Source organism: Mercenaria mercenaria, chromosome 15 (genome assembly GCF_021730395.1).
Source record: "Mercenaria mercenaria strain notata chromosome 15, MADL_Memer_1, whole genome shotgun sequence".
Classification (NCBI taxonomy): domain Eukaryota; kingdom Metazoa; phylum Mollusca; class Bivalvia; order Venerida; family Veneridae; genus Mercenaria; species Mercenaria mercenaria.
Window position 1 is genome coordinate 24,703,820 of NC_069375.1, and position 12,224 is coordinate 24,716,043.

The 12,224-nt window shown below is 32.3% G+C and overlaps 2 protein-coding genes across 5 annotated transcripts in view; both read left to right on the forward strand.

Annotated features, from left to right (window-relative positions):
* Positions 1–12,224, forward strand: part of LOC123548644 (probable RNA-binding protein 18) — a 69,872-nt gene that overhangs the window by 17,023 nt on the left and 40,625 nt on the right. The gene's annotated exons all lie outside the window — the stretch shown is intronic.
* Positions 1,615–4,819, forward strand: LOC123548661 (protein lethal(2)essential for life-like). The gene has a single exon (XM_045336136.2). It carries the CDS (start codon positions 2,063–2,065, stop codon positions 2,714–2,716), a length of 654 nt encoding a protein of 217 aa, XP_045192071.1. The 5' UTR covers positions 1,615–2,062; the 3' UTR covers positions 2,717–4,819.

The window sequence follows — 12,224 nt, forward strand, 5'->3', positions numbered from 1 at the left end:
AAGAATAGTCTAGCTATTCTACTCACCCTGGCGTCGGCGTCGGCGTCGGCGTCACACCTTGGTTAAGTTTTTGCATGCAAGTACATACAGCTATCATTTAAAGGCATATAGCTTTGAAACTTATTTATTCTTTTTCTAGGTCAATTACCAACCTCACTGGGTCAAGTTCCATAACTCTAACATGTATTTTGAGCAAATTATGCCCCCTTTTGGACTTAGAAAATTCTGGTTAAAGTTTTACATGCAAGTTACTATCTCCAAAACTAATGCAGATATTGAATTGAAACTTCACATGTGTCTTCGGGGTTATAAAACTAGTTGATAGCACCAAGTCCCATAACTCTGACCTTCATTTTGGCCAAATTATGCCCCCTTTTGGACTTAGAAAATTCTGGTTAAAGTTTTGCGTGCAAGTACATACAGCTATTACTAAAAGGCATATAGATTTGAAACTTATTTTTTCTTTTTCTAGATCAATTACCTACCTCACTGGGTCAAGTCCCATAACTCTGGCATGTATTTTGGCCAAATTATGCCCCCTTTTGGACTTAGAAAATTCTGGTTAAAGTTTTGCGTGCAAGTACATACAGCTATTACTAAAAGGCATATAGATTTGAAACTTATTTTTTCTTTTTCTAGATCAATTACCTACCTCACTGGGTCAAGTCCCATAACTCTGGCATGTATTTTGGCCAAATTATGCCCCCTTTTGGACTTAGAAAATTCTGGTTAAAGTTTTGCGTGCAAGTACATACAGCTATTACTAAAAGGCATATAGATTTGGAACTTATTTATTCTTTTTCTAGATCAATTACCTACCTCACTGGGTCAAGTTCCATAACTCTTAACATGTATTTTGAGCAAATTATGCCCCTTTTGGACTTAGAAAATTCTGGTTAAAGTTTTACATGCAAGTTACTATCCCCAAAACTAATGCAGATATTGAATTGAAACTTAACATGTTTCTTCGGGGTTATAAAACTAGTTGATAGCATCAAGTCCCATAACTCTGATATGTCCCCTTTTGAACTTAAAACTCTTTTGATATTTAACATTTTGGGTAATAATTTCCAGCTTCTGTGACAATATTTCGAATAGTCGAGCTTGGCTGTCTTATGGACAGCTCTTGTTTTAGTTTTGTGTCTGCGAAAATAAGCAAAAATGAATATAATCAAGAACAGTTTGTATTCAAAATGATATTTATGTATAGTATATTATATAGTATTTAAAACATTTTTATCTACTAGAGGGCTTCAAGATAATTTCATGTATTTTTATCAAGACCTTCAACATTATAAAGATTGTATTTTTTCCCTGACATGTAAGTATCTACATAACCTGTAGTGTCTTGTTGCTTTTGAAAAATGTGTTTTGCTTGTATAGTAGTATAGACTTTACTACTTCTTGACTTTTTTCCTGGCATGTAGACAATTTAGTGATGTACTGTATTTACTACAGAAATATTTTCTAGTATTTCTTGAACATCCTATTTTTGTTTTTTTCTCCTCCCATTCATATTGAATGACTCAACAAAGAGATAAGGAGGAGGCCTTGCTTTTAAAATAATGAGCCTGTCTAAAGAATCTGTATATATACCTGGCCGTAATTACAGGTACAGTATTCTGTAGCTTTAGGTTATACTAGTGTAGTTGGTAAATCGTCTTTGACTGGATCAGTAAAGAGAAAAACGTTTTTTTGGACTGTCATTGTTGAGTGGTTGTAATTATTAGGGTGGACAATTGTTGAACCCACTGGGTGGTAACTTACCTTAAAAACAAGACATAAAAGTGACCAAGGACTATAGTTTAACTGCAGTTAGGAGTTAAATGTTTAGGAGAACAGGTGTTGAAAATTTGGCGAGACTAAAATACAACAGAAAGGAAAAAGTTCTGTAGAAAGAGAGAATTATTGCTTAACTAACTGGACTGTGTAAAATAATAAAAGCTCACATAAGAAATTAAAATTTGAAGGATTTAAAAAAGGAACATTTTTGTTCAGTCTGATTGAATTGTGTTGCATAAATTATATTGCCAATTATTCAGATAACTTTTAAACTGTAAAAATGCATTCTTCATGGGAGACATCTTCGCGAATCATTCCAACGAGGTATGAGACAGACTTTTGGCGTACATCGCCGAGATGGGAACTCACTCCATCGTTCTCTCACACTCCATCGTTCTCTCACATTCCACCATTCCCAACCACTCTGCCGCCACCACCACCCCCAGAATTCTCGTCAAGTTTGGTTCATTATCCATCTCGGGAAAAGCAGCAGATGGATTTCGAGCGTGAAATGAGACGTATGAATGACGAAATGAGCAGAATGATGGAGAGCATGCCGAGGTCTGCACCTGCTCCTGTACAAAATGTTGATGACTGGAGACTGACCGAAAACTTCCGCATGGAGAATCCGATCCAAACATTCGGTGACGGAACGAGAAAATTCCATTTGCAGTTTGACATGCGTCAGTTCAAACCAGAGGAGATTCAGGTTAAAACGTCTGGAAATTCGCTGACAGTTAGTGCTAAACATGACGAGAAAGATCCGAACAAATCAATCTTCCGGGAGTACAACAGATCATACGTGTTGCCAAAAGACATCCATCCGGAACGACTAACATCTAAGTTAAGCACTGGCGGCGTATTGACAATCGAAGCACCTCTGCCTGCTTTGGAAGGGCCCAGAGAAAAACTAATCCCCATAAAACATAATTAAACTTTCAGGACGAATTTTCAGGAAAACTGGTGATCGTTCATAAAGTTTGGTGGACTTCTTAAGGTGTCTTTCATAAAGGAACATAATTGGATTATGTAAAAATAAATGCATTTGATATTGTAAGTTAATTGCAGGCTTTTTATTTCTTATACAAATTATAATACCAAACATTATTAATTAAGTAAGCTTACATTTCTTTTTATATTTTTGTAAATATATAGTAATTAAGTTTTTGAAATTCCTGTTTTTTGTCATAAAAATAAATATGGTATAGGTTTATTTGCTGTTAAAAAGTTGTTCTTAAGGAAGTTCTGCATGTTTGATATATTATCATTATATACCACATTTATGTAGGATTCGTAAAAAAATGAAAAAATGAAATAAATGTTTTTCTACAATATAATATTTTATTGAACCATTTTTTCCCAATGCATCATTATGTCTGAAGGAAATTCAGCTATTAGAAATAACAGGGTCATATGCTTGCTTTTTTCATTAGTGCGTTTTCAGTCATTATGGCCGAAAAGAAATGTATAGCTCCAGTCTGTGTGCTTAATTTTTCGCAATTCCCTAAATGTCAGTTGGAGTCCTTACATTTCTGCTTATATTATGTTATTATTTTGAATCCCTCAGCATCAAATATCTATTGTCAAAGTTAACCTTAAGAAAGACAGTAGGGCTGACGCTTCATACACCGGTTATAATAGATTCCAAGCAAGATTTATGCCACCTGTATAATTGGTACCAGGCATTATTCTATGTTTTCCGGATAAATGACAGTATGCTGTACTTTCTGGTTAATCAAACATGCAAAACTACCTTAAAATAAGAATTTAAGTCTATACAGGCAAAAAGTATTATAACTAGCAGTTTGTTACTATAGCAATTAATTCTGACATTGCATTATCCTTCTGTAACAGAAAAGTGGCAGCAAATTTATGACTACATTGTAAGTAAGCAAAGAAGTGTCACAAATAATGTAATTGATGCAATAAATTGTTAAGGTGGTGTTATATGACCTGTGGATGACATTTGTTTGCAAATGGTTATATTTATTGCATCGGACAGGTCAGTATTTTATAAAATAGAAAAAAAGTTTGAAAATGTTGCAATTTTAGTGGTTTACATTGGGAAAAGGGGAAAACACACATTATAACTTAATGATGGTGTTGTGATAACAATGATGTTATAAGTACAAAATTATCATCTTAAAAATAAGTATTTTACAAAAAAGTTTTATATATTACATAATGCTTCATTGCCTCGGGGATGTATTATTATTTATGTATTTCGGCTGGTCATTTGTGGGTTTATATCTTCTTGTGTCATTTATATATCACTTATAATTTATTCTACAATTAATTATAATACATTTGTTATTTTTTACCGAAATGAGATTTTTTGTACAGAATCCAGGGAAGATTGTCCCTTAAGCTGTAAAAATGGTAATTATGAACAACGTCATGGTAAAAAGGACCTTTTTGAGATTGATGTAAATATTAGGTCTGTTATAGTTTTGAATTCTTTTAACTTCATTTTATATTGTTTTATAAGAAATTACATTTTCATAGGGGGAAGAAGGAATTTCACATGAACAAAAATTTAAGAAGCCGAGTGTCATTATAATGTGGTAATATTACGTCACTTTTCAAAAAGATTCTTTTTCTCTTGGTATGTTTTCTTTTACATTTTTTTTTCAGTATGAATGCTGCGGTATTGTTTTAATGTTTAAAATGATCATTGATAAAATATTTTAGTTTCTCAGAAACTGTTACATATGAGATTTAATGTCTTGAGTGCTAGAATGTAAAAGGAATTTAAATACATTTTCTTTGCAAAGAAAAGATATGGATAGACATTAAACCTTTCACAGATTTTCTGGACTTTTTGGGGGATGATTTATCCATAAAAACTGTTTGATAATGTTGATGGTACACTACCAGGGATTTTAAAGAAATTTAGCAAAAAGAAAACATGGAAAAAATATTTCCAACCCTGCTAGACAACCCTGGGAAACTAGATATACTTATTTTAGCCTTATCTGTTGATTCCTATGTTATTGCTTGATAAGAAAAGATTATTGTAAATAAAATTATAAACATATTGTGTTTTGTTTCCTTGTTAAAACATAACTAATTTTGGTGCCAAATGCTCAGAGCTTACTTATGCCCTCCAGGGAACATAACTCTAGCTTTCAAGGTTCGTAGCTATTAATTTTGTTTTAGTTAAATTCATACATTTGTATCTGAAAATTTTGATTTGTTGCTCACTTCTCTGAAATCTACATGTTTCAAACTTTACAAGGACATTGTATACAGAGAAATTATCTTAAAATTTTCTAAATGTTAACACCTCTGCAGAGTCCTGCATATACCAGCCAGTGTACAAATCACAGAAGACCAAATTTGGGCCCCATTTTTGGATTCGTTGAACCCATGACTTACAAAAAGTCTTATTCCACTACATGTCAGTTTTTGCCAAATAGAAGCCATGTTTTTCTGTGAGTTTTCACCTATTTACTGATGATTATAGTGCTTTTCCACTAGTTTATTTGGCATAGGAAAGAAGAAATTGATTGTGTTTTGATCTTATTTTAAATTAGGTCTTTGTCTGTACTACTTCCTAGAATAATTACTGTATGCTGAATCAGTTAAAGCAATTAATTCAAAGAAAGAGTGAAAAGTTCCTATACACACAGATTGACATTTGCACAATGTTAATTCAATTGGTGCTAGTTGGTGAGGACACAAAATAAAAGATTCCAAAATTTGAAGATAAGATACATAAATTTTGTGTATTTTAATAAGGATTGAATTATTTGACTAATGTCTTCATCAAAGTTCACAATCCTGGAATCAACAAAAATTTGTCCCCATGAATAATGATTAATTCACAATATAAAATGAAATACAGAAAGTGGTTAAATTTTAACTAACCTCTTATCAGATATTTTGAAAATTGCATAAAGGTCATAATTCATATATCACTGTAGTCTGTGTTCAGACCTCATTTGTTTGGTTCACAGGAGATCACTCTTGAGCCTATCCAAATTTTGTATAATTATGTCCCTTTTCTTCTCAAAACCTTCAGATAATTAGAGCCAAGAAAGGTTAGTCAGAATATAGAAGAATAATGAATGAAAAAAATTAAAGAAGATTATCAGACTAATATTAGTGTTGCAAACACACTTGACTTACACCAAGAAACAAAAAAAGTACTATAAAGATCATATATGATAAATAAAATTTACATGATTTTAGTACTTTTGAGAAATGTGTGAATGAGGCGCTTTAAAACAGGTTTGAGAAGGTATAATCAAGGATTCATGCCAGAAGAAATATACGCTGTAAAATAGCAGGCACTTTCCAGACATTTTGATATACAATATTACATCACCTGCAAGATTTGGCAGTTTATTCAGATGTTGGTAAATTATATTAACTAGTTTCTATTTATTTATGTAAATTAAGGATGTAGTATATACCTTGTCATCAGGGAAGATTCAGATTTATTGATCGGTAGCTTTTCCACCCTAAAAATCATTAACAGACAAACAGATCTTCCATCATTTTTCAACCCCCGTGCAGTGGCAAGATCTTGCTGTATCAGCGCTTATTTACCATATCCACTAATGAAGCTATTGTTTTAATTGATAACTGAATAATAAATTTTTGCCTATGTTGAAATATTTTGCTTGAAATCTGTGCATGATGATAAACTCAAAATTCGCAGCCTTTTGATAAATTTTTTTTAATAAATGAAAATTCTGAACGGTACAATTTCACATGCAGCAGTTGCCAAATATTCCTTTTTGAGCAGGCATTTTACCAATTTAACCGACCAAGATGTACCCTTAGAAATGTTTACCTTAATATACCCAGGGTAATCTGGTTACAGTTTTGTTGAATAAAGTTACCCTGTCTTTCTTCACTACAGTGTATGCCCCTTCTCATTATTCAGAGCATATTCATTGACTTGAACCTTGGAAATTACTTTTGTCACTTGGCCTTCCAGTTCTTGATAAATACTTACAGAAACAAAATTCATTGAAGGGTAACGAAATAAGTATAAAGAACATTTCAAACACATTTAATTTTATAAACATATTATGATATACGCTTGTTTTATAATAAGGTTACACAAAGCAACATTCATTATTCAAACTTGATTACATTTTTGACTACATACACGGGGCAGCTGCACCCGATGTCACATTGTCTTTTCAAAATTAAGTGTGTGTATAATTATCAAACTTGCAGGTCATTTTACTCTGTCGGTTGTCAACAAAACACCAAAAATCCAGCATTCATGATAGTTTCAGTGATCATTCCCTGGCAGTGCCTTGCAGTCAAGAACCTGTCCAGTTATACAAGAGTTACTGACCTTGTTTTTGGAGAAGGTTCAGGAAAGTAAAAAAAGCCTAATTTGCAGCTCAGTTTGAGTATTTATTAGAAGCACATGTATTTATATTAAGCATTAAATTTCTGTCATCCCAGTAAAATAATTCAGTGTGTATTATCCACTTCCAGTATGAGTTATCATTTTTCAAATGGTGTCAGACAATGTTGAGAATAGAAGAAACAGAAAAAATAAATGAAAATCTGGCATTTAATTTATAATGGCTTAATTGTTGTAAGTTTATCATTTGAAAATATTGCACTAGCTATAGTTATGAACTCTGAAACTGCAGTTATTCAGAACACAGTACTGAAAGTAATAGTTCATTTGTTTTATATATATATGGGCAATTCCATGAGAAAACCTGTTTTAGTGACAAAAATAAACACAATATTTAAGAAATAATTTATAGCAAAAGAGTGCTTTAACCATACATGTGATACGTCCCAGATTGTCCGGGATTGTCCCGGAAATTACATACTCCTCCCGGTGTCCCGGACAGTATTAAAATGTCCCGGAAAAATAAAAATACAGGAACAAATAAAAATAATAACCCCAAAAACTTTTGATGACACTGATTAAGTTACAGTCAGTTATTATGATGACCCGGATTAAGAACTGACAGGATTATGCAATCAATAGCTGTTTTATGATAGTTAAATTAGGAACAATAGTCGTAAATCTCTTTGTTTTTAGCACGTTGGCGGTAAAGCTACATGTAGCCTTTATGGAAGAGATTATTGAAAACGGTCAATTAAACGATAATTATTTTAAAAGGTTGTAATTATTTAAGATCTAGATCAATTGTCACACATATTCTAAATTAAAATGCTGAATGCCTTTGCCGACCGACCCATGAAAATTGACCTGACTCCAAATATTTTATATTGTCAATTTTATCTACAAGATTTATTTTATCCTTAGACATTTAATTTAGTTTGTGTTGTTGGTTAACCGTTTTCACAGTATTTCAGTTAATTATTAGATAAATGTTTAAGCTTTAGAATGATACCAAATTAGCTAGAATCTAAATCACAATGACCAGGTTGATTCTTCGTATATAGTAAGTCTCCTAATTCTGTTCAATTCGGGAACGCAATAAATTCACGTGCCGAACTATAAATGTATTACCCGTACACATATTTACCTCCCTTAGAAAGCTAGACGACATTTGCTGCAAATTAATACAAGCGAGTGAACAATGTTTATCTCAGGAAACAACATGTATATTACGATATTTTTGCATGAAACAGACGAATACCAATGTCACGGTGTATGTCCCAGACAAACGGTAAAAATCCCGGAAATTTTAACTCAGAATCCCGGAAACGTTCCAAAAAATTATGGCATGTATGGCTTTAACACTATTTATGACCGATGGTAGGTTTATATATCGGGCATAATAATTGCACGAGGGCGCAGCCCGAGTGAAATTATTTGAACAACGTATCACCACCCGAGTGTATAAATAGTGTTAAAACACGCTTGTGCTATAAATTATTTCGATTCTTATATGCCCTTAAACTAAAACAGTAGATAAAATATAGAAGCGCTTTTTCTTGGTCGCAACAAAAACTTTGACGTCACCGCACGTTAATGTGACGTCATTCTAGCATAAGAGTGATTTAACAGAGGCAAGCATATTAGAATAATGAAGAACATTCCTTTACCTTTTAAATCTGAAAATTTAAAATAATTATCTATACTATTTCAAGAGTTGCAAAGATTTAAAGTAAGTCACCGAAGGCATTAGATATCCATATAATCTTATACAAACACCACATGTACAAATCTGCAAAATTGAGTATCAGTGTAATCTCACCCAAATACCACCCAGATACCACAAAATAAAATATCTTTGACATTTCTTTGATGTGTACATTTCTATAAGTGGACAGTCATTACTTAAGAAATAATAAATCTGTTCCTATATTTTATCAGTTAATAAAATATGGGCAGGAGTTTGGATGTGTAATAATTAAATCACGAGTGCGTAGCACGAGTGATTTAATTATTCGCATCCAAACGACTGCCCATGTTTTATAAATTGATAAAATTATTGGAACATATTTATTATTTCGATTCTAACAACGCAAATAATTCGCATTTTACAGTACTACATTTTCAGCATAATACGTCATTCGGGTCACATGCTGTTACAATTTACTCCCTATGGTTAGAAAGAGTTGCATAGCCAGTGAACGTATAGATATTTGTTTCTTTTTAATCAGAATTTTGAGAATTATTCATAAATTAGCAATCCAACAGCTCGCAAATTAATTATGAACAGAATCATCAAATTAGGCAAGTTGACCCTATGTTACGAGTGACGAGCTTAACTTTTATATGACGTCACATCATTATGATGTCATACTTTATGTCATACATTTATGACGTCACCGCTGAATCATTATTAAGCTAACTGAATTGTCGTAGAGATCAGAACGTGTTTTACGGACCTACACATAAGTCAGTATGACTTTTTATTATATTTATATTTTTGAAATGCTGTTTTCAACCGTTTGGCCCTGAAATAATTCGTAGGTAATGGAACTGAAGTAGAATCTCTTATGTTACAATCATAGTGGGGTGAAATGTAACAGCCAACCATATTTTATCGTAGATTAATGTATAGGCGATTTCGCTATATGTTTATATAGCAATTGCTGCGGATGGTGTTAGAATATGATGTACAGCATAAAGAATATGTTCAATATGCCATATTATATCTGGCAAGTGACATTGATGGCAAAGCTGCAGCCTATCAAAATATGAGCTGCTGTAGATCATTATAATATTGAAATTATATATACTGCCAACTCTAGTTTGAGACATTTTTTCACTTAGGCAGACTGTCTGTCGGATGCTGAAGTGGAATAGATCACATAGTGAAATAAATTGATACTTATAATTTTAACAACAGTTGAAGAAAGCCAGCTGGATCATTGGACAATCTTCGCTTAACTTTTACTGTATACATCAAGAAATGGCAGCAAATAATTTGAGGATTTTATCGTATTTGTTGCACCTAAATCTGTTGCTGATTTCATCAACTCAAATTAGAGGGTTGCCTGTCATGGTTAATCCAGAAAACTTTTTAGATACGGATCCAGTTCAGTTAAATGAAGACAATAGGCAATTGACAGAAAATTTCAGTATGGAGAATCCGGTCCAAACGTCTGAGGACAGAACAAGAAAATTCCTGTTGCAATTTGACCTGCGTCAGTTCAAACCAGAGGAGATTGAGGTTCGCATGACAGGAAACTATCTGACAGTTAGTGCAAAGCATGTTGAGGAAGAACCAAACAAATTTGTCATCCATGAATACAACAGATCATATGTATTGCCAAAAGAGATCCTTCCGGAAAATCTTACATCCAAGTTCAGCAACGGTATATTGACAATTGAAGCGCCGCTATCAGCTTTGGAAGAACCAAGAGAAACTATCATTGAAAGATACAACTAAACTTTCAGAAAACTGAAGAGTGATTCATAAGAAAGTTAAAACATAACAAAAAACTGACTACAAAGTGTTTAATTTTTATTTATTTTTCAGTTATTCTTTTATACAACACTTTAACAATTTCTAAGAAATAAATGTTTTTTCTGTGTTTAGGTAATAATGATGTTAATGCTTTTATAAAATTTTCAGATTTCAAGCCCTTTTAGACATACTAAAATATATTCAGGGAGCACTTATTTCTGTGGCATTAACCTTTACCCTACTAAATTTCTGTAGTGGACTGGTCTATCAGTCAGTTTGGTCAGTACCATTTATTATTCAAAGGGATGTTCACTGAAAATTTACTGACTGAACAACTAACAGTGCAGACCATGATCAGCCTTATCTTTGTCTCACTAGAGCACTGGCCGAAATGGCAAAATCACTTGCCAATACCTCTAGCAGGCTAAAGGTTAAAAGGAATGTGTGTTTGTTGAGTTTGTTTACCCTCGCCACCGGTTAAGACCATATGGGCGAGCATATTAAAAGGAATGAAATGAGCATATATTTTAAACAAAGGCAACTTTCTTTTTAATTTGCCAGGTAAATAGCAAAGAACAAAATGTTTTGTTATGTTCTTGGTAGTCTAACTTTCATTTTATAAGCTTCTAGTAAAGCCTGTTGGGTATTTAGGGTGTTTTTTTGCAGCACATATTATACATTTAATGCATGGGTTTCAAACATATTTTTGACAATTTGCTAGAAATCTTTCCATAAAAAGTTCATATTTACAAATAAGAAAATCCTTTTCACTTGAAATCTAAATAACAAAACATTTCATGTGGAATTAACTAAGTTATAAGAAGATGTAAAAGTCTATTAATTTTGAAAAATACAAGAAATTCTTTAAATATTAATATCAATAATTGAAATTTACCTTTATGAAACATTGATTATCATATACAAGATTATAATTGTATATAAAAAGATCTCAAAAATGTACAAAGTTGCTTTTGTTTATTGCTTTAAAATAATCAGATAATTATTATAAAAAAGCATTTTTACGTTGGTAATAATTATGTTACTAACTTAAAAGAATTAGTTTCTTCAAGTTGAAAAGGACTATTTCTTAGTATTTTGGAATATTCTGTTTTCACCTCATCTTTGAAATACTCTATAAATGCAATTAAAACTGTAATTTGGAAACAGTTTTTGATATTTTATTTCGCTATTAATCTTTTCAGTTAAAGATTGCATCAGATATTCACTCTGAAATCTTCGAAACTTTGTATGTTTTTAGTTATGTTCAGAAAGAATGTAAATCTACCCATAATTCAAAGCTGAGTATTTCTGAATTGTTGTAAACGAGGATAGATAATATCTAGAATTTCGGTTTAATTTTGATGCTTTTTCACTATATCTCTGTTGTCACTAAATGGATCTTATTCAAACTTAAAACAGTTGTTCCACATGGTCACCCAAATCATTATGACACAATGTTCATGATGCTAGCACCAAAATGCTATGAGTTATGCCCCCTTTTTACTAGAATTTCAGGTTCAAGATGTGATGCAGTTATGCTCTACTCACTTATTTGATTCAAACTTCAAATAGTTGTTCAACATTATTAGCCACATGATAAGAGACATGGTGCATTACTTTTCCATG

What these genes read in the sequence shown, in the direction of transcription:
- LOC123548661 (XM_045336136.2), top strand. Translation starts at nt 2,063, where the DNA reads ATGCATTCTTCATGGGAGACATCTTCGCGAATCATTCCAACGAGGTAT.